Source organism: Silurus meridionalis, chromosome 8 (genome assembly GCF_014805685.1).
Source record: "Silurus meridionalis isolate SWU-2019-XX chromosome 8, ASM1480568v1, whole genome shotgun sequence".
Lineage (NCBI taxonomy): Eukaryota > Metazoa > Chordata > Actinopteri > Siluriformes > Siluridae > Silurus > Silurus meridionalis.
The window spans coordinates 25538330-25560588 of record NC_060891.1 but is presented as its reverse complement, the minus strand read 5'-3'; the positions used below and the strand labels follow the sequence as shown (position 1 = coordinate 25560588).

Below are 22259 nucleotides of genomic sequence, written 5' to 3'. Positions count from 1 at the left end.
ATGGACATTTACAAGACGGACTTTTTCAAGAAAAGCTGGATGTCGTGAGAAAACGTCGGCCGAAACAGTTCAAAACAGTTGGGAACTTTTTCATGAATACCGTTTTTTCCGGACTATAAGCTGCTACTTTTTTCCCACGTTTTGAACCCCACGGCTTAAACAATGAAGCGGCTTATTTATGATTTTTTCCTGGGTTTTTTCCGGTTTCACAAACTTCAAGCCAAAAAACTGAGCCCCGTAACATTAGACCAATGAAATTTTCTGAACGGAAACGAAAAAACGCACCTCACCTGTGTTCTGAGCTGCACGGCATCGGGAGATGCCGTTTTTTTTCACACAACGATGCCAAAAGATAAACTTCCAAAAAAAATAGTTGTGAAAGGAAGGAGGAAGACAGTGAACAATGACTTTCTTGGTAGGCTACTGTTTAGATACAAGCCGTTGTAAAGTGTTGAGTCTGGGTGAAGGGAGAGCTCGCTAACTCCAGTTACAACAGAAATCATATAAGCACAAACAGGTTTCCAAAACTCGTGCTTTTTTATTTTTTTCTGGCAACAGCGTTACGGGTTAGTCAAAGAAACTTAGAAATGAGCTTCAGAAAATATTAAAATCCAGGTCTTGCAGTAATACCGGAAGAATGCTGTGCCAGGCTATTTCCAAAATACCGCTATGCTCCTAAAGGAAGCACAACATATTTCACCAGTTACACCGTGTGTAACGTGTCTTTCGTTAAAGCCTGTGTAAAGTACATTAGTGTAGATAGAGTAGGCTTATAGACAGGTGCGGCTTATTTATGTTCAAAATAAAAATATTTGTAAAATTCAGTGGGTGTGGCTTATATATGGGTGTGCTTTATAGTCCGAAAATTACGGTACTTTTGCATTTTCTCTCCGCGTAGAATTTGCGCAAAAACACACAATTTGCCTTGATTTCAAATCCCCAGGAAAATAGTAACGCACTGAAAACCAGGTTGTTTTACAGGGTTGATATCGATGCTTCTGCTAGAGATGATGTATGCAGGCAGTGCAGCTGTGGCTACAGTAAAAGGAGAATTGATGAATTGTGTTCGTTGGGTTTCTTTCTTATGAGATACCTGTCTGTGATGGTATTAAGAGGAGAATTGACTCAGGTAGGACACCCCTGAAGGCCTCGGTGTGAAATGCACAGCCTGCCACTGGTATTGCCAAAGCGTGGATACTGGGTTATTAATAAAGAGAAATAAAAACTGATACTGAACCAGTACATTTAAAAATTATGTAAAAATAAATGTCTGTCTGTCTGTCTTGGCTTCTGTCCCTCTCTTTTTTTCTCTCTTTTTTCTTTTTTCTATTTCTCTTTGTGTATCTTTGAAACATCAGATCAGGGGCAGATTCGGTATTTTCTCTTCTGTTGTGACAGCAGACACGTGTTACGCTGCTAACACAAAACAGTCAATGTGTTCTCCTAACAGATACAGCAGTTTCTCATCTCTCTCTCTCTCCGTCTCACTCACACACTCATTCCTTCGCTCATTCTCTTTTATTCTGTCTGTCGAATACAACCTTCTGACCCCAGACCTTTAATTAACCTATACATCACAAACAAATGGCAGAAGGAATGGGATTTATATGAAAAATAATAAATAGTTTGAAATAATCCCTAGTAATAAAATAAGTGTTTTTTATAGGTTCAAATCAATGCATGACCAAGTTGTCTACAGTAGGTGCTGACTTGGCAACCCGAGGTTCACTCATGGGTTTTATTGGCTTGATATTAAACATTTTGTTGGACTGTAACGATACTGCTGGGAAACGATTTTATTTAGAAACATGTTTACAAGAGATCTTCCATAATTTATCACCTGCATGTGTTTTAGTTTGAAAAGTCTTATATAGTAATTGTATATTGTATAAATCCCTGATGCTAACATGGCGTTAAAGCTTAATAAACTCGAATAAACTCTCTGTCTGTCTGTGCAGGTGAGAAATACGAGCTGCACGCAGGTACAGATTCCACTCCCAGCGTGGTCGTGCACGTGTGCGAGAGCGAGACGGAGGAAGAAGACGAGGCCCGGGCTAAGATGAAAATCGTCCAGACGCGACGTCCCGACAGCCCTCCGAAAGTCTACAACTAAACCCGCCCATTCCGCACGTGTTTTCTGTCTAAATCTGTCTCTCTCTCTCATATGGAGGCAAAGACACCCTTCATTTCAGCTCTAATTAAAAAAAAAAACACCTAAACAAATCGGAAAAGAAATTTTAGAGGGGAGAGCGATTCTCGCTCGCGATGGAAAAGGACGGACCGAGTTAGTCTTGACCGGAAGAACTGACACACAGACACGTCACCGTCTCACTGAACAGCAAAGGTAGCATGGAAGGAAGGGGGTGGGGGTGGGATAAGAAACCTCCTGCAATCAGAGCACTTTTCATTCACTCATTCACACACTCATGTAGGCTCAAACTAGTGTAGCATTAAAGGATCAGTAGAAATTAAATGTATCTAAATGTAGTAATAGAAGCTGATGTAGTGGTTTCATATCACACTTTATTTTTAGCATTCAAGTAACGGATCATGGAGGAATAACACAAAAGGGGACGCGCCGCTTTTTTGTTTTGTTTGTTTGTTTTTTGCAGATTTGATGACTCGTCACATATCAGGTGTCGTGCCGAGTTTATACAGACCATGTGATCCGGATGCATGTGTATTAGTGTGTATTAGTGACGCATTAAGGTACAGAAAGGAAGGCAGAAATGAATTGTACACACACACCACCTCTGGTTGCTGTATTCTTGAACGATGGTTGTTTTTTTTTTTTTGAACTTATATACTTGGAAATGTTTGTTTACTTAACTATATGTGTGGTGTTGTGATTAATATTGTTCCTACCATGTATTTGATACCACAACCATTCTTTGCATGTTAACGCTGAACGCGGAGCGTTTTATACCGAACGATAGAAATCAAAGATCGAGATCGCCATCGATACCTGTCCCGCCGCTGCCCGGGAGTCTGGAAGTCTGTAAAGGCGTTACGATCCGAACAATTGTTTGTAGTTTTAATTTTATTTTTTCAAGCTCTAGATGCTTCCCGCAGTGAATCACGGAGAGGGAAATATTTTGTTTTTTTTGTTTTTTTTTCCAGTTCTCAGCACTGTGCTTTCAGTCTTTCTGCTCTGCTTGCTTGGCCGTTTTTTTGTGAAATTCAAAGCTCCGTTTTCGGATTTTGTCATTTATTTAGAAAAAAAAAACGACGAAAGCCGCCCTATCAAACGATCTTTAACATGAAACCTTAAGGTGTCATGTGATTAAAATTTGGTGAGACGTACAGAGGAATGGAGGGAATGCAATACTTTGGTATAAGAAGTGTCATTTTGACTGACAGGCGTATAGGACACACTTGTGCGAATCTTCTAAAAGAATCCTACAATCAATTTTGCCCACTGTACCCTTCTTTTGTTTTCTTGAAGCACACGTTTTATACTCCGAACCCAGCTACACCAGCAGAACGTAACCTCTTATTATTAGATTGAACAGAAATGGCCACCATGTTAAAAAAATTTAATTCTTAAGTTATAAACTTTTCCCCTAATGAAACATTCATTTGGTTTAAATTGGACAATGTAAAATAAAACCTCAATTACATTTCCATGATTTTATCATGTAGATAGTTCCACATGTTTCTGTAACAGGGAATGTGGAAGGGATCTTAATACAATGGATATTCTAGGGTTTGTTTTAAATAGAATTAGTTTTTGGTTTTCAGAATGAGACATGGTCATGGTAATATAGGCATGGATCGTTTGGAAGGTTACCATGAAACTAATATTTTAGTGGCTGAAAAAAATGTATTCTATTCACTCATTCACATACTCATGCAGAATGAAAAGATTGTAGCATTACAGGATCAGTAGAGAACTTAATGTAGGAGTAGAAGCTCATTGTAGTAGTTTAGTGTCAGACTTTATGTCTTGCATTCAGTAACTGATGATGGAGGAATAACACGAAGGGAAGCAGCGTTTTGTGATGACTCATCACACAGTACACATGGGCTGGACTTGGAGGTGGTAGATCAATGGGCTCGAATGTTGGATTTTGGATCAGAAGGTTGTGAGGTCAAATCCCAGCCCCACCAAGCTCCTTGGGGTCCTTGAGCGAAGTCATTACCTCTCACCAGCTTAATTGTCTCTGTTTAAAGGGGAAACCAAATGCCATAAATGTAAATGGGTAAGTGGACGAGTCTCAAGTAATTTTTTACATCGGAATGATTTGTACGTTCGATTTGAAACAAAACAAGTGTAACGTTTTTAAATATAAGAGACGGATAAATAAGTTTTGAAGTTTTATCGTACGTTTTTTGATGTGCAAAAACACACAACTGCTCCTACGGCTTTTATTCAGAGTGTGGAGCAGCTCCTGAAATTCTCCTCCCTGGGAATGACTTGCATTCTGCTGGTGCAGTTGTTGAGAGAAGAGTCCAATAATATGTATTCATATTATTATTCATATAATTATTATTATTATATAAAAAAATGACTACTGGAACCCTATTTTGAGTGCAAATCAAGGAGAAATATGGTTACTGATCTGAAGCGTGTCTGTACAGTGGTGCAAAAAAACGAAATGAACATTGATTCCTAATAGAAATATCTTGATTGCTTTGTATAATACTTTTTCGGTTGCTGCAAGCGGCTTACATCATTTAATATAATTTCCTCCTGTCTTAATCCTCATCCTTATACAGTACATCATTTTCCTTCTTGTCCATTTTGTCTTTTTTCTGTTTGGTTTACTGCGTCATTCCTGCTGTCTTTTCAACATGACACAGCGCCTATTGTCTGGTTGTGCCGCTCTTTCACTGCCGTCTCAATTGCTGTCTGAATTTACAAACCCGCATAGACGTCTTGGCTTGACGGTGACACATTTCATTGATTTCCCTATACACTGGTCTAGGAATTTTCAAAAGTCAAGTGTTGTTTAGAGGAGTTTTCTTGCAAGAGGGAGACAAATGAAAAGTTTTTTACTCGTTCTGTTTGTAACGTTAACAGAATGATTGTATGACACAAATAAAGACAGATGAAAGGACACATCAAGCTAACAGGAAGTATTAGACAATGACAATCCACATCTTGGAAAAATTTCAGAAGCCTAAGAACCTGAGCTGGTTCAACATCCTGGCTGTTAGTTTAGTTTATTTGTAGTTGCCAGGTTCATGTTCATTTCATTAACCAGAAAAGAAAAACCTAATGATAATACAGACTTATTAATGTCCTTAATGTTTTTTCATTCTGTTCAGACGTGAGACGTGAATGACTGGGCAAGCACACTAATGTGTCCACGTGTTTATCAACCAGCTTGTGAATGTATCATTTGTCCAACCCTTGAATCTCTGTATCGTACAATGCAATCGACTTGTTTTCACCAATGAGCGAAAGGTGTTACTGTGATCGCATTCGAAAAAGGACGAGTCGTCGAAACGAGTGTGTGAAAGACAACCTTAAAATGTTCAAATGCACATGAACCGCGTGCCCTGTGGGAAGCCGAGGGAGCGTTTCAACACACCGACATGCAATTTCAGCAATGTAAAATGCAATTTTAGCATGTTTTATCCGATCCGCAAACTCAAAAAAGCAAACTCATCACGTGCACGTAATCGTGATCGGTCATCCCCATCAGACGTCTGCGCTTTGGCTGAACGCTTCACGCTGTCGTTTTTTTCTCTGTGTCAAACCAATGAAACCGAGCCTTTCTTGAGAAGCCCAAAAAAAAATTACGAATATTGCATGTTTAAGTGAATCGGCTACATCTGAAAGGCTCGTGTCATAAAAGCACTTTATTACCGCTAAAGTCGTATGTTTGAGCTACCAGCTTGGAGCTGTACATCATTTCACTTTTGTTTGTTGGGTTGTTTTCAGGTAGCCTTACCACCAGCAGAATACTGATTTGAGTGTTTCGTGTCACTCAACGTTGCTGTTTGACTTGCTTGTTTTGTCTAGACAGCATGAGGACTTTGTGTTCGCAGTGAAGCAATGAGACGTTAAAACGTCTGCGGCGAGCGAGTGTGTATATGTCCAAGTGGGCTGTTCGATAAAAGTGTACATGTACCCCTCAAAAAAAAAAGAGAGACAGAGACAACCCTCAGAGGGCATCTGACTTTTCCTGACACAAGTAAAAATGCTGATGACAATTGTGCGCTTTTTTTTTTCTGTTTGTTTTTTACATTGTGTGCGGCTTCAATGTTCTGTACTTAAAAAACAACAAAAAAAAAACATACATGTTGGACTTTGTAACGTGATGAACTCCGCATTTGAGTTATTTCATTTTCTGGAATTGCACAAAAATGTCAATTCTGTCACTGTTGAAATATGAATATTGTCTTGTAGCTAGTAGCTAGTACCTGAAGAAGAAAACAAAAAGTAGCATTAAAGCAATAATTTCCTGTTGTTTATCTTCGGCTCTTCTCCTATAGGAGTTTCTTTGAGGAATTGTATCCCTAACTGTCTAATTGTTCATGTTTGTGTAGGTATTATTGTCAATTGTTTCACACCAAAATATTATTTATATGTACATATACATATATATGTAATATACATATATAATAATTGCTAAAACATTTCGTTGTTTTGTTCTCCTTTACTGGCTTCAACGTCTTGTCCTTGAACCTGTAATAATGTAACATGATATAGACTATATAGACACTATATGAATGAAAGTAGGAGGAGTCAATTTTTATAATGTCCAAAAGGTTTGGAGCTGTAAAGCAGGAGATCTTCCTCTCCAACCCGTGTAAAGCATATCTTCATTGAGCTGGCTTTATGCACAGGGGCATTGTCATGCTGGAATGTGTAACAGACGAACCGTGAGTGAAAAGTCAGGTTTTCCAATACTTTGTTTATATAATGAATATGTAAATTATAATGAATTTATATAACAGCGCTGTAGAATTTACAATTCTGATTGGTCAGAGTGTGTCGATTCTTTTTCCTGTCTATTTTACTGTGCTCGTTGGAATACGGGGTGGTTTTAAAAATTCTCATGTCTAGTTTTGTAACACACCAACAGATGGCAGCACAAGGCTGCACGCACAGTCTCAGGGATCACTGACTTTCATATGTCAGTGTGCGAAAAGACATCGTCCTGTGTACATCAAGAGCTGTGCAACTTGTGCTATTTTGACCACGTGTGTAACCACGTCACCATTTTATCATGGACAGCAAGTTGGAGCAAAGAGCAAACGTGAAATTCTGTGAAAACTGGGCAAATCTGCAACATAGACTTTGAGCAAATTACGGCGATGCTGAGTGTTTCAAGAGTGGAAGAGCATCACTGGAAGACGATGAGAGATCAGGAAGACCAAAACATTGCTGCCACTGTCGGTGTGTCATACATGGCGCAATTTCAAATCGTGAAGATTGCCTGGACTCTTCCGTCCATGCAGTTGTCCAGCCAGGAAACTTAGTATATTTATGGAATCTATTTTGTAATGAACTGATGGAGATTTGAGTATAAAATTGTATGTGGCAATTTCAGTCCAAAACCATCTTCATCATTTAGGAGGTTATATCCATGATTAGAACTTCAACCAGAAGGTTTCAGGATAGATCGTACACAGATTAAGTTAATATAGAACAGAAACAGTGTATTGGGGAGGGGGGTTGTTGAGGGTTCAGGGGTATCTCAGTGGATAAAATGTTTCTGATGGTAAGGTTATGAGTTTAAATCACAGCACCATTTGGCTGCCACTTCTGAACTTTTTATTGAGGCCCTCAACTGCTTAGTTGTATAAATTAGGTAAATCTAAGTCTCTCTGTATAAAGGCATCTGTCAAATTTCATAAATGTCAATGGTTGTATGTAGATGTTATAGAAGAATAATCCACATATAGGTTGTTAATGGTAACTGTGCTCCACATGGGAAACCAGCAATTCAGGTTTAAGAGTGTTTGGGTATGTGAAATTGTGTATGTGTGCACATAATGTACTATGATAAAACATCCGGTGTCTGTTCACTATCTGATCCCAGTTCCCAGCTCAAGATCCACTTCACTCCTTACCAGAATAAGGCAGTTAATGAAGGTAAATGAATAAATATATAGATACAATTTTGAAGTTACACAATTGTACATCCTGTCACAAGATGCACTCTGTAAATAGACACGTCAACTTCTTTGGCATGAATAAGTACACATTCTGTGACGAGACGTTCTTTCTTGGGTATTTACACACATATACGGTAACATTGTCATGATAATCACAATTATATGAGCTGTAGGGTTTCTGATACCACTGTATCCTGAAAGGGTATAGTTACCAGCCTTTATGAGGATACTGCTCATTTTGTTGGGTCGCTATGCCATAATGCATTATTGTGATAGAAATATCTAAGTTTTGAAAAACAGAGAGTTGCTGTGCAGTTAGTGTGTATGTCTGGCACCAGATCATATGAACAACAGATCAGGTTCAACACCAAGCAGGTTTGTTTCCTTTAGACTCATGCAACACCCTGTGAATCATCACGTTTTTAGAGGCTGTGTTTTCAAAAAAAAAAAACAGATGACATTATGAGAAGGATAACTGAAGCTGAACGAAGTATGTAAATAAGACGCTTCTGACCTGAATACAGTAGCTAGGTTATTTCAGGTCTTGTGTGTATGAGAGTGAGACACTACTCTGGCCTCGCTCTCGTTTTCCAGGTTTATCTGATTCTTCCTCATGCCAGAGTGAGCAAACCTCCATGGAGGAATGTTGGGGGCTCCGTTTTCAGAAGACAATCAGCCATTTGTTGGTGTTAATGGATCTTTCATCAGTGCTTATATTGACTAGTGTTAGAGACAGGCATCTAATCTCAATTTAGATTGTTTAATTTTATTACAAATATTTCAAATACATTAATAAAATCCCACCTCCAAAAAAGATGGGATGCCGTAATTTAAATAAATAAGACATGCAATGATTTGCAAATCTCATATAGACATATTCTACAAGAGAACTTATAAACCGAGAATATCTTAAGAAAAATATAAGCTAATTTAGAAAATGATGGCTGCAACTCACCTCTGTGTAGGACCCCTCTTCGTTTAGCAACACTCCATATACATCTAGGAACTGAGGAGATCAGTTTCAGGAATGGAGTCTAGATAACAGTCCTGAGTCTTTTTTGTCATATTTTTTCATTTCATAATGCATCTAAGATTTTTAATTTGTGAAAGGTCTAAACTGCATGCAGGACAGTTCAACACCTGGACTCTTCTACTATGAAGCTATGCTATTGTAATAGATGCAGCATGTAATTTTGCATTGACTTGTTCAAATATTCAAGTCCTTCCCTAAAAAACACGCCACCTCGATGGAAGCATTTGTTGCTCTGAAACCTGCATTAGCATTGATGGTGCCTTTCCAGATGCAATTCCAAATTTCAACAAATGCAAAATGTAAAATGTAGTTAAATATTTGTGATCGTATTTTATAAAATCATTATACCATGTAATTTTGCATTAGAATAGGAGTTCTGATATACAGAAAAATACACAAGATTTGGACAGTAAATGACTGGAAGAAAGTTCTGTAGATAGATGTTAGATTTTTATCATGCCTAAACAAAACGTAATTTTTGGAGAGGTTATCCATGCGATCTACGATGCCCGTGGTGCCTTTGCTGTTCAGGGAAGAATCACACAGCACACAGCATGGCGCATATGTTCTTCTTCAGTTTATTGCAGATAACAAACAAGTATATATACACACTGGAAAAAAAACCTGACCTGAAGCTGTTCCTGATTGGGTAAGAAGACATATTGGTCTGAGATGTGTGAGGCTATATAAAGACTTCCTGCATACCTTACATACTCACATCAGTAAGACCCTATAGACACTGAACAGACAACAAAGGAATGTATATAGAGAACTAGTGTGAGAACCATCTTAACACTAACAATAGATGAGTCCAACTTTGATATTTTTGGGTCTATCAGAAAAATAGAGAAAAGGAGAGAAGATGTTAGCAGGCTGCCTCACCCCCATAGTCAAACATGGAGGTGAACGCTTAATGGTTTGGGGTTGTTTTGCAGCAGGGAAGTTTGAAGACTCATTATGGGTGAAAGGAACCAAAATGGCAACCATTCCATATTTTAAAACCATGCAATTCTCTTTGTACTGTGGTTTATTGGAACCAACGTCATCATACAACGAGATATGAATCAATGTCTAAGCTCTGTAAGCATTTTTTGGAGAGAAAATAGTTTGCTGGAGTGATATCTATTATAGAACGGCCTGCCCAGTCACCACACCTAAATCCCATTGAACTGCTCTGGGATGAACTGGTTTTGGTCAAAGTAAATCTTGATACTGTTAAATGACCTAATAGTTGCATTTAAATAAAAGGAATATACTCATTTCTCTCAAAAACCATAACAGATTCAGTGTTTGCACACTTTTGACTATTTTAACCAGGGTGTGTAGACTTTCTTTATCCATTCCAACTCGGCATTAGCCAATCGTGTTTGTTGTTATTTATAGTTGATGCAGTCATCGTTATTAGTCTAAACAAAACCCTACAGTACTACAGTCTACAGTTACTGCTACCACAAGCAATATTCTTCGGTACATTGGCATAGTTTGCACGTTTAACCTTCTAGCCAGCAGAAATATGGGGCTCTCAAGAAAACTGCATTATCGATTTATTTGAAACATGTACATATTGTGAAACCATATATTTCATCCTCTTCAGATTTAACCTAAAAAATATATATTTGGCACAATCTATAACATGACAATCACTTCATATTCATGTTACACTGAGCATTGAAGTTTTAGCCGTAAGCTGCAAGTCTCTTCTTGCCTATGTCTATCTCACTTTATTGTCTCCATTGTCACCATGTCATATAAAGCAGAGACAAAGACACACCTCTTCCTTTTAGTCAGCCGATAGCTATTATGTCAGGGCACACAGACGTCCTTCTTGTTTTTCATCTTGTACTCTTGTATACTTGCCTTCAACACTTTGGAGCCTCGATAATCAGTCCAGATGATCATTATGTGCACGCACTGGTTTAGATTTTAAGTTGCTTCTTAAGGGCTTTAAATGTTCTCCACTCTGTTTTCATGCTGCCAGGGTTGAAATGATCATTTCCCACAGTGCATTTTAGATCGAAAAAAACACCTCACCGGCAAAGAATGAAAGAATAACCAATGTCCAATGTACTAAAATGTGGACTTCATCTCTCAGTGGCCCTTTGATCCTTGTCCTCCTGTTCAAGGCCTTTTATAATCACTCCACCTCACACATGAAAGAGAAGTGGCTTCTCTTCTCTCGGCTTTTTATACTGCTGACCTAGATCCTTTTTTTCCCCTTTGGAGATTCAGTTTGATTCAGAGGTTTGCGATAATGATAATTTAAGTACTAAACATTTTTAAACCTGCCTGCACACCTCTTTTACACACTTTTACACACTCCTACACACACACACACACACACACACACACACACACAGTATAACAGTCTAGGAAAGACCAGCTAGGTAAAGTACAGTTTAGATAATAATTTCAGAATGCTTGAATGTCACACTGTTTTATGACTTCAATATACAGTGTATCCGTAGAGGTCAAGTCTTCGTCTGCTTTTACATAATGCACTAAAATACTGAATACAAGGTGGTAACAGAAAGTTTCGAGACTATGCCACAGATGGCAGCACAAGGCTGCATGCACAGTCATAGGGAGCACCGACCTTTATAAGTCGTTGTGCCGAAAGACATTGTCCTGTGTACATCGGGAGCTGTGCAACTGGTGCTATTCTGACCACGTGCATTACCACGTCTGCTATTTCTGACGATGTACGCACTTGGTATTTTCTTGTGAAAGGAGCTAGTCTCAAAAATTTTTGATACCACCTCGTAGTTTTTCCAAATAACTACCATACATTCTGATCCTTGTTCAGGATACAGATGAAGATTGATAGATTGTTTAAAGTTGTTTTGTTTGGGGGCATGTTAATACTGCAGTTAAGGTGTAGGACTTCTGGTTGTGAGCTCAAATCCCAGCACCACAAAGCTGCCACTGCTTTAGCAAATGCTCAGATAACAGCGTCAACCAAATGCTTTAAATGTATATGTGATGATGGCTGAACTTGTCCAAATTTTCCAACTTTCCAAAATTAGATCCAAGGAAAAATAGACTGAATCTATCACATTCCAATTATGGTGCTGTTTCTGAGCTGAGAAAGTCGCAGTCTTTTAGAGAGATACATGTGTTAATATGTGCAGTGTAGTGAATTATGTTTTTATTCTAGTTGGTTTTATCTGTTTTCCTTTATAAGGTGTGTTTAACGTGCCGTGTGCCATGATACCAGTGTGTGTATTCTTATAATGCACTGCAAGCAACAGATTAATGTATTGATTATTATTTGTTTTTTTAGCAGTGGACAGTAACCAAGTAAATGAAATTCTTTACTGTATTTGAGTAGTTTTTCCACGTGTCTCTGCTTCACTGAAGTATCTCACTTTTGGGCAGACTTTTACTTCACTACATTCCAAAGTCATATATTTTATTTTTTGCTCAGCTACATTTCGCGAAATCAATCGTTCCTTTTTATTCATGAGTGGATAAAAACATGGTCAATGCACTGTGCTTATATTGAATAAGTCCTGAATGAAATTCAGTAAGGGAAATCCTCAGTGCAGCTTAAAAGGCTAATTTAAAGACATATATTATAAGATGTATGTATCGTATTTAATAGTGCAATAAATCCATATATGGTGGTATTTATACATGAAAGGAAGCTCTCAGAAATGCATCCACATTTGCGGACTGCTCTGAGAATATCTGTTACTTATACAGTGACTGTAGCTGAAGCACAGGGGAGCTTTTTAAAGCTTGAACTAATCAATCGGGGAGATGTTGGGTTATGGCGTAGTTCACCAGGGGCATCATTATAGCTAGAACCACTATCGCTGTTTGGTGGTATCTACTTAGCATGAATATACAGTTCAGTGTGAGTTCATCAGCATGCAGAACATTTTGAGAGTAAAAATGATGGTAAAAACTGAAATTGACTTTAACTTGCTACAGCACCCGTGGACTTATTTGCAAGATTTTTTTTAAGTCTCTGAAAAGAAGGTTTTGGGCTCATGATAATTTATTAGATATCAATCAGTGTTTGACTTGGTACTTGATTGGTGTGCTAAGAGAAGCATCAGAATCTTGTCACATGAACTGAGTTGATTAAGAAAGTGTGATAAAAAAAAATTATAATAGGACATTACAGCCATAATAAAAAAGGAGACTTGGATACTTAAGTACATTTGAAGGAAAAACTTCTGTACTTTTAATCAAGTGAATGTTTAAAGGGACACTTTTACTCGAGCAATATTTTACCTATCGTATCTCTACTTTTACTCCAGCACATGGTTTGTGTACTTCGTCCACCACTGTTTATTTTAGTCAATTTTCAATTTCCTGCTGGCATTCTTTTTTTTAAGAAACACTTTTTTCTACATTAAGTGAAACCTTTTCACATGGAAAACATGTAGTTTAATGCATCACATATGATTCACAATTTCAGGGCAAATGCATATTGAATTTATGTTTTACACAAGTGATCACATTTTTTCTGATGATCACATAAGCGTTTCCCCATACAGTTTCAGTGTTTGGCTTTGCATTTCACATCTAGGTCTTCAGTGGTGTCCTACCTAAATCAGTCCACCTCTTTATACCATCATTATGATGCCATGGTTTTAGAAACCATCAATATTAAAGAGAAACACAGTATAACAGAGCTCTGCATCACAGCTAGGACACTCATACTGTCTCCTTTCACTGTAGCCACAGCTGCACCACCTCCAGCTTCTCTAGCAGAAGCATCGATATGAACCTCAAAATGACCCAGAAAATCTGATTAGAACAAATAAAAGACACTCCTTGCAGCAGTGCACCCAAGAGAAAAGCTATGAAATTAAGAATATAGACTGCTGGGGAAAATTTAATACATTGACAAAAATATATTAAAGTCTGTGACTCTGATTCGGCCAGTACAGAAGACCTTGCTAAACTACCTGACGACTAACTACTGTTATCCAAATAACTAGCAGCAGGTTATAGTAATTTTCTGGGGATTTATTATTTGTATTTCTATATCCTGTCTTTTCTATTTTCCTTTCTGCAATAAAGGGGTAATTATAGACCATTCTGCTTCTGCAAACACATCTAATCTATTAATTCATTAGCCATATGTGTACATGAGCAAAGGTTGCTTTCTATCAGGCAGTTAGTATAGAGAGAGAGAAAGAAAGAAAGATAACAAGAAACAAGTTTTTTGTTCTTACAAAAAAGATAAAAAAAAAAACCCTAATCTAGAAAATATTTGAGGATACAATATATATAAAATTTTTAGGACTGTCAATCAATGATTTAATTGCAACTTAATCACACATTTTTATCTGTTCTAAATGAATCCTAAATTAGGAGCTTCTTTGTTTTTAATACTGTAAGCAACATGGACATGGTTATGCTTTAATTATGCATTAATGCTTTATGCAAATATATGTTTATTTTTAGTGAAACCAAACACAACATGAAGCATGAAGACAAAATATTTTTATAAATGTTTTAATTTAATTATTGTGTTTTAAAAGACGTAAATCATCAGGACACCAAACGGAACTTTTGCTATGTTTCCACACGGACGGTTAAAAATTTATCATGCGTAAATATAATTAGTGCAATTAAAATTTATTTGCGTTTTATATATATATATATATCCCTGCACAATTCCTCTTCAATTCTCAACGATATAGCCTTATTCATTCACTGTACATATGCTTACATATATATATCAATATCAATCACATGATGTAAATATGCTATGTTTATCTGCACTATTTGCACGATTGCCACTTTTTGCACTTTTGGTAGATGCCAAACTACATTTTGTTGCTGTGTACCTGTACAATGCAATGCAATGCAATGCTATCTGTCTGTCTGTCTGTCTGTCTGTCTGTCTGTCTGTCTATCTATCTATCTATCTATCTATCTATCTATCTATCTATCTATCTATCTATCTATCTATCTATCTATCTATCTATCTATCTATCTATCTATCTGCCTTGACAAAACTCCTAGTTTATTGTTCGACACAGGCATTGTTAGGAAGTTTTCCTATCTAGCTCGAAGGACCATATAAGGATTCTCACTATCTGGTATGCGCTGATCAGGGGATTGTACTCGCCCAGCGTCAGTAAAAACACGATACAGGATTCAGAACACTCTACTTTACTGGGTATAGAATTGATTGTATATGAGGTGATTATTGCTGTCTTCTGCTAGCTGCTATTCAGTAGGTTGCGTGATGCAGAATGCATGTCGCGGCTACGTGTTCTGGCCTTTTATACATTTACATTTACATTTACATTTGTGGTATTTAGCAAAGCCTTTTATACTCTTGGTGGAGGACAGTGCACTGTGATGTCACGGGTAGATTGTCATTGCTTGGTAAACTGTATGTCTGCCTTTAGTGGTGAAGCATGGAAATACAACTAAATAGGAATCCTTTCTTACACTGCCGCCCCCAAATATGCATAGCATATTTGTTTCTTAATCTTAGCTAAAGGTCTGTCGGTTTGATCTTGGTGTCGTCTTCAACTGCTATCTCTGGTAGATTAATGAGTCGGGTAACTGGCCGTGTGTATAATCGACCTTTAACGTTGACCTCTGCAGACCTAACTTGTCCATCTGCTCCAGGAAATGTCTTTGACACTCTCCCGATCAACCAAAGGGCTCGTGGTAACTGGGGATTAACAATCATGACGACAGACCCAACTGCAAGGGTTTTAGTCTCTGCATGCCATTTTTGGCATAGTTGGAGATTGGGTAAGTAGTGTCTGACAAAGCTTGACTAAAAATGAACAGAGAGAACTTGACTTTGTCTCCATCTACGTCGTCCTATGTATTCATCGGCAGGGTATATCACTTGAGGTAAAGAGCTGTCTAGCCGCCCCATGAGCAGAAGATTTGGGGTGATTGAGTCTAAATCTGCTACATTGGAGGAGACATAACCTAAAGGTTTGCTATTAAGGATTCCCTCTATTTCGATAAGTACTGTTTGAAGAACTTCTTCTGTTACTGTTTGTGCACCTACTACTGTACGGAGGGCATTTTTAATAGATCGGATCTCCCTTTCCCAGCTGCCACCAAAGTGAGAGGCATTAGGTGGGTTGAACCGGAATTCAATCTTCTGTTTGGCAGCATGCCGTTGAAGTTCTTGGCTGCAATTCTTTAAGGCATCTCTTAACTCTCTCTCTCCACCCTGGAAGTTAGTGCCTTGGTCAGATATCAGTTCTGAGGGGGTGCCCCTATGTGCTATAAATCTCCTCAGAGCCATGAGGAAGGAATCAGTGTCTATAGCTGTGGGAAGCTCAATGTGTACAGATCGTGTTGTAAGACCTTTAAAGATTATTCCCCATCTTTTCTCCAGACGTCTGCCTATTTTGATAGGGAAAGGTCCAAAACAATCCATACCAGTACTGTAGAAGGATGGTTTGTGAAGTCTCCAGCGTGCTGGAGAAAGATCAGCCATTTTAGGGTCCTCAGGTTTAGCCTTCCACTTACGACGTATCCAGACACTTCTCCTCAATTTAGTAAATACTCGTTCTGGTCCTGGGTGACACACCTTACTATCATAGTCTTGAATGAGTAATTTGGTGGCTCGATGATGAGGGTCTAGGACAATAGGGTGAACTGTTTGGAGTTCTAAGCCTTCAGCACGACGTAGGCGTCCTCCCACCCGTGTAAGCTGACTGGCTTTATCGAATTCTGGGGCTAAAGTGAGCAATCTACTTGTAGGGGAAACGAGCTTACCAGAGCTTAGTTGCTCGTATTCTTCTGGACAACTATCTTGTTGAATATTACGGAAGAGGAGATGTTCTGCTGTCACATAGTCCTTAGCTGTAGGTAAACTAGATTGATATAAATCACTTTGACGTTGTTGAACTGTGGCTTCAACAAGGTCTTTCCAAGAATTGTACTCACTGGGATCTAAGGACTTTGATGTTCGCGTGACACCACAGAATATACTGGCTCTCATTTCCACTTTATCTTCAGGGGTTTTAAGGGATGGCAGGATTGGCCAATCTGATTAATCTTGAAATAAAAAGGGTGGGCCTTGACTCCACCTGTTAGGTGTAACAAGCTCTAGTCTCTTAATCTCTTCATTATATGCAACTGCCTTCACGGAATCCTTCGCCAACCGCCGCTCTATGCTTCTTAAGTTGGGCATAACAGAGTTCTTAGAGGCACAGAGTTGTGGCATATTAGCTTTTCTCAAAGGGGGAGTTGCGTAGCGATTCACTCCATCTACCATCACCCTGGATGTTCTGGTTTGTAATTAATCGTTTGCCACTTGATCCTGCTTTGATCACATAACTAATTTCTAATTTCTGTGTGGAATAGTATCACCTTGCGAGAGTCTCTCTGCATTCCGGGATAGTTCTTCCATTTGAGAAGTAATAGAGATATGTAAACATGGTTGAGGCTGTAGCTTTTGCTGCAGAAAGTGTGTTGGGCCTTGTAATGTCCAGCCTAGTCTAGTTCTTATAGCTGATGGACGTCCAGGGGGCCCTAGGCGTACAGGCTCAACGAGTGTTATAAGGTGAGGATGGTCTGCTCCTATCAAAAGGAGGGGTTGTACTTTATCAATGGGCTGTAAAGGAATGTCCTTTAGGTGTTGGTATCTCTGCTGGAGTGTTGCAATGGGATAAGAGTGCTCTGCCATACCTAAGTGCTCAGAGGTAAAGGCATTCTGGATCCAGTAACTCTGTTGGGGCTGCGATATAGAGTGTACTCTAAAGGAAACTGCTGCCCCACTGAGTTTCTTGAAATCTTGTTGAATAGTTCTTAATGTTAAATCTTCCTTCTGTCCTTGTAGCCCTAGTTTTTTAGCTGCAGCTGGGAGTAACATAGTCCTTTCGGACCTGTCATCGAGTACTGCATAAGTGTTCAGGGCTCGATTGTTGTGTTGTAATACAACGGGGATCACTTTTAGCAGAACACGCTTGGAACCTTCTGGCCTGTCTAGATACAGGGTTTTGTTCGTGGAACTCACTAGACAGGTACTCTCCTTTGAGGTTGGCTATTAACCTCATGAAGGATTTGAAGATGTTTCCCACTGCACAGATGACAGGGCTTCTTTAGGGTACAATCTTTAGCCAAGTGTGATCGTCCACATTTCCAACAACGCTTGTTGTCTTTGATCCACTTCATCATCTGATTTGTACTGAATGCCTGGAAAGTGGTACACTGGCTTAAATAATGTTCGGTACTATAGCAGTATGGGCACAGAGGTCTGCTCTGTTCAGGTCCCCGTCCTGGCTCGGACTGATGCGAGGGCGTCAGCACTCGAGTAACTGTTTCTGGGGGGCGGTCAGCTCCATGCAGGACAGAAGCGAGTTTATGTTTCGCCACTGGGCCTGGTTTGGGCCGCACCATCCTACTTATCTGATCCTTTCTCTGATTCGAGTTCACAGAGTCTTGACACCGGGATTCAAGCTTGAGCCACTCTGCCAGATCCGGTAGAGTGTAGGAATTCTGATGAGGAAGGTGTCGTTTAAATGAAGCACGCAAATCAGGGGGTAACTTAGTGAGTAAGCGTGCTGCATGTGAGGCGCACCGTAGTTCACCATCTCCCTCTGAGCCTAATGAGTTTAGGAGACCCACGAGCTTAAATTTGGAGGGCGAACAGATTGAAACTGGCTATATCTCCAGGCTCTACATTAGGGGCATCCATGACTTCTGTTATCTTAGTTAGGGCTAACTGAAAAGGTAGTCCATATCTGTCATTAAGCATAGTCATGGTGTCTGTGTATGGCCGAGAGGAATTCAGGAATGACTCTGCTATTAGGCAAGCCTCTGTAAACTTGAGGTGTCCTAGGAGAATCTGATACTTAAAGAGTTCAGTTGCATCGGGAGGGAGGATGTTATTGAGGGCTAACTTTAGATGAGAAAACTCTCTAGGGTCTGGTCTGGTAAAATCTGGAATTGTTGGATGTGGGCCCCTACAAAACATGTCCGAAGATACGGCACTCTGAAGCTGCCCCATCAAGGGAGGATATTGTGAATTAGGTAGATGGGCATATGTATCTACTTCTGACTTTAAGGGACTCTTACTAGGGGGCACTTGATGTTTGCGGGGGCTAGTTTGTGGAGTATAAGGCACTGGCTTAGGCGCTGCAGGTGGTTTATTGATATTCGGGGGCAATGAGACCGATGTCTCTCTGACTCGATGTCGCCGAGGAGCCAGCAGCTTTACTGTTAACTTCTGCATATTCTTGTAAAGGACCTTAAGTTCTCGGAGTTCCTCCAGAATGGCCGCCTTATCTTCACGGAGTTGCCTATTTTCCATGTCATGACTCTTTGAGTGGCTCTTTGTCTTTGACTTATGTCTAATGGGTGTGAGGGCAGACTCTTCCTCCTGTGAAGAAGGCTCCTCCTCTTCATCACTTTTGAAAGGCTGTGTGGTGAGCCACGGTCTATCATGTTGTATGTCGGCATCCGTAATTGCGTCAATGTCCTCAGCATGTGAACTTAGAGGAAGGGAATCAGTATAATCAGGGGGTAGCACAATAGATTCATCTCTCATCGTGCTTAACTGTGTTTCCTCTTCTTGTTCATGTGAACGCTGTGCATAGTATTTCACCTCATAGTCTTTAAGGTGGGATGGGGGCTGAGTTCTGCGTCGTGGGCGCGAAAACTCGCTGGAGGGTTGCTCTGACATACTACTTCTGTGGTAAGCACACTTATCCGCTCGAAGGACCAATGTTAGGAAGTTTTCCTATCCGGCTCGAAGGACCAAATGTTAGGAAGTTTTCCTATCTAGCTCGAAGGACCATATAAGGATTCTCACTATCTGGTATGCGCTAATCAGGGGATTGTACTCGCCCCAGCGCGTCAGTAAAAACACGATACAGGATTCAGAACACTCTACTTTACTGGGTATAGAATTGATTGTATATGAGGTGATTATTGCTGTATCTGCTAGCTGCTATTCAGTAGGTTGCGTGATGCAGAATGCATGTCGCGGCTACGTGTTCTGGCCTTTTATACTCTTGGTGGAGGACGGTGCACTGTGATGTCACGGGTAGCTTGTCATTGCTTGGTAAACTGTATGTCTGCCTTTAGTGGTGAAGCGTGAAAATACAACTAAATAGGAATCCTTTCTTACAGGCATGTTCATTTTGTATATATACAAAACCAATTTAAAAAGAAATGGCATGCTGCGTCCCAACATTTCTGTAATTGGGGATGTTTGCAAAAAACTCATTTCAGCGATTCAAAGATTTACTTTGACCAAACGAATATATAAATGTGCAGATGTTACACTTTATTTTCAGTAAAAAATCCTCCCTTAATATGAATAACAGCTTTACACACCCCTTTGTATCCAGACAGAAAAGTCACAAGTTGGAGATTTCTTTCTGACCTTGAGATCCAGTTCTACATTCATTACTTCAACAATATCTCAAACCATGGAGTATCCCTAAAGAAAAACTTCAGCATCTTCCACACATTACACATCGTATCATTTGCGTTTGTGTCGTATTTTTTAGTATTTTGTATTCGTAGCTTGATTCCACATCATGCCATTGTGTTTTCTCCTCCCCATTTTTAACCTCAGCATTAAACAAAATATCAGTACGTCACTGCAAAAAGGGAGACCAAACCTGCGGTGAATTGTGTGGGTGGTTCAAAAGAAATGTGTCGGGGGATTAGGCTAAACGCCAGACAATTCAAAAACATTGTCTGTCCAGGTGGCATTTAATGCAAATCCATGTTAGATTAGCGGAATACTTCAAAGTTTGTTGAACACAATTATTGTTAAGCCGTGTGTCCACCGCAAACATTACCATAGTGTACTGAGACAATAACAGAGCTTTACTGAAGATGAATAAACAGATTAATCCAATGAACTAACACCCAGTCCAGGATCCAGGATGTGTTCCTGCCTTGTGCTCCGGAACCTGACCAGGATCAAGATTTTCTGGAGATGGACACATGGTTGGAAAATCCTGCATGTTGAGAGAGTCTTTCTTTTCTTCCTTTATTTTTTACCCTTGAAATATTGACGAATTCAGCAACTGCCCTTAGGATGTGTGTTTATTATTTAATTCTATTCCTTTTCTCAAAATATTGGAAATGTGCCATATATTTTGTCACACATCTGAATGCAGTGGATTGAGATAAAGTAGAGAAAGTGTGAAATGTTTATTTTTAAAATTATTGTAATGCTTCAGATTGAGCATATATTGATTTGGTTTATCTGTGCCTTTTGGCTACACTCTCTCGCTGCTCATTTAAATAGGACTGATATCATCTCTCAGTCACTATCAGAATGATCTGATTTGCATAGTTGTGGCACAGAGGTTATTTTATTGGGTTTGTTTCCATACAAATTTTGTCATTCTCTCTCTCTCTCTCTCTCTCTCTCTCTCTCTCTCTCTCTCTCTCTCTGCATCGGCATAAAAGTTAACAACATTGATTTTAAAAAGTGTGGCACAATTTGCCATTTGTATCGTGTCGTTTTTTTAACATATTTGCATCGGTAAAAAAAGGATTTATTTATATCTAATTATTAGTAGATATGCAATACCGTTATTAGTTTCCCTGGTGGTCTAGTGGTTAGGATGCGGTGCTCTCACCGCTGCGGCCCGGTTCGATCCCTGGTCAGGGAACCTACCATAGCCACTCTTACTGCTGGTCCTAAGCCCGGATAAATGGGGAGGGTTGCATTAGGAAGGGCATCCAGTGTAAAAACATGTGCCAAATGAAACATACGGAGGATCTGCTGTGGTGACCCCTAATGGGAGAAGCTGAAAGAATGTTTATGCAATACTGTTACTATTTAGAAAGTGACTGAAGTGTTCTATGAAGATTAATTTCTCTTTCCTGAACCGTTTCTCAAGTGCGTTCTCTCAGCTGTACTGCTGCTACGTGAATATGACGTATCGCAAAGCTACGGAGACCGAGGCATGTCCTGAGAGTCACATAGAATCAGATTAACATGGCAGAGGTAGAGCTGTGACTTTCTAGAGACACAACAGGAAAAGAGTGATTGGTTTTATTTGATCTTTTTGTTGTTATTTGTTTGTGAAAGGGGCCATGAGTTAGAAGTCAGAAGTGAACTATCCGTACTATAATGACTTTCAAAGCAACATATTTTCTATTGCATCGTATTGCATTGAATCGCATTGTGTTGAATCAAATTGAAATCAGATCACGCTGCATCGTGATAGGGGTGAAT

At 39.3% G+C, this 22259-nt stretch overlaps 1 protein-coding gene across 1 annotated transcript in view; it reads left to right on the top strand.

Moving 5' to 3' along the window:
- The window catches only part of rcan3 (regulator of calcineurin 3), a 28023-nt gene extending 24939 nt beyond the window's left edge, over window positions 1–3084 (top strand). The window contains exon 4 of the mRNA XM_046856538.1: window positions 1959–3084. Within this exon, the coding sequence (XP_046712494.1) occupies window positions 1959–2113 (155 nt within the window). The 3' untranslated portion in view covers window positions 2114–3084. The remainder of the gene's footprint in view (window positions 1–1958) is intronic.
- Window positions 3085–22259: the final 19175 nt, after the last annotated feature.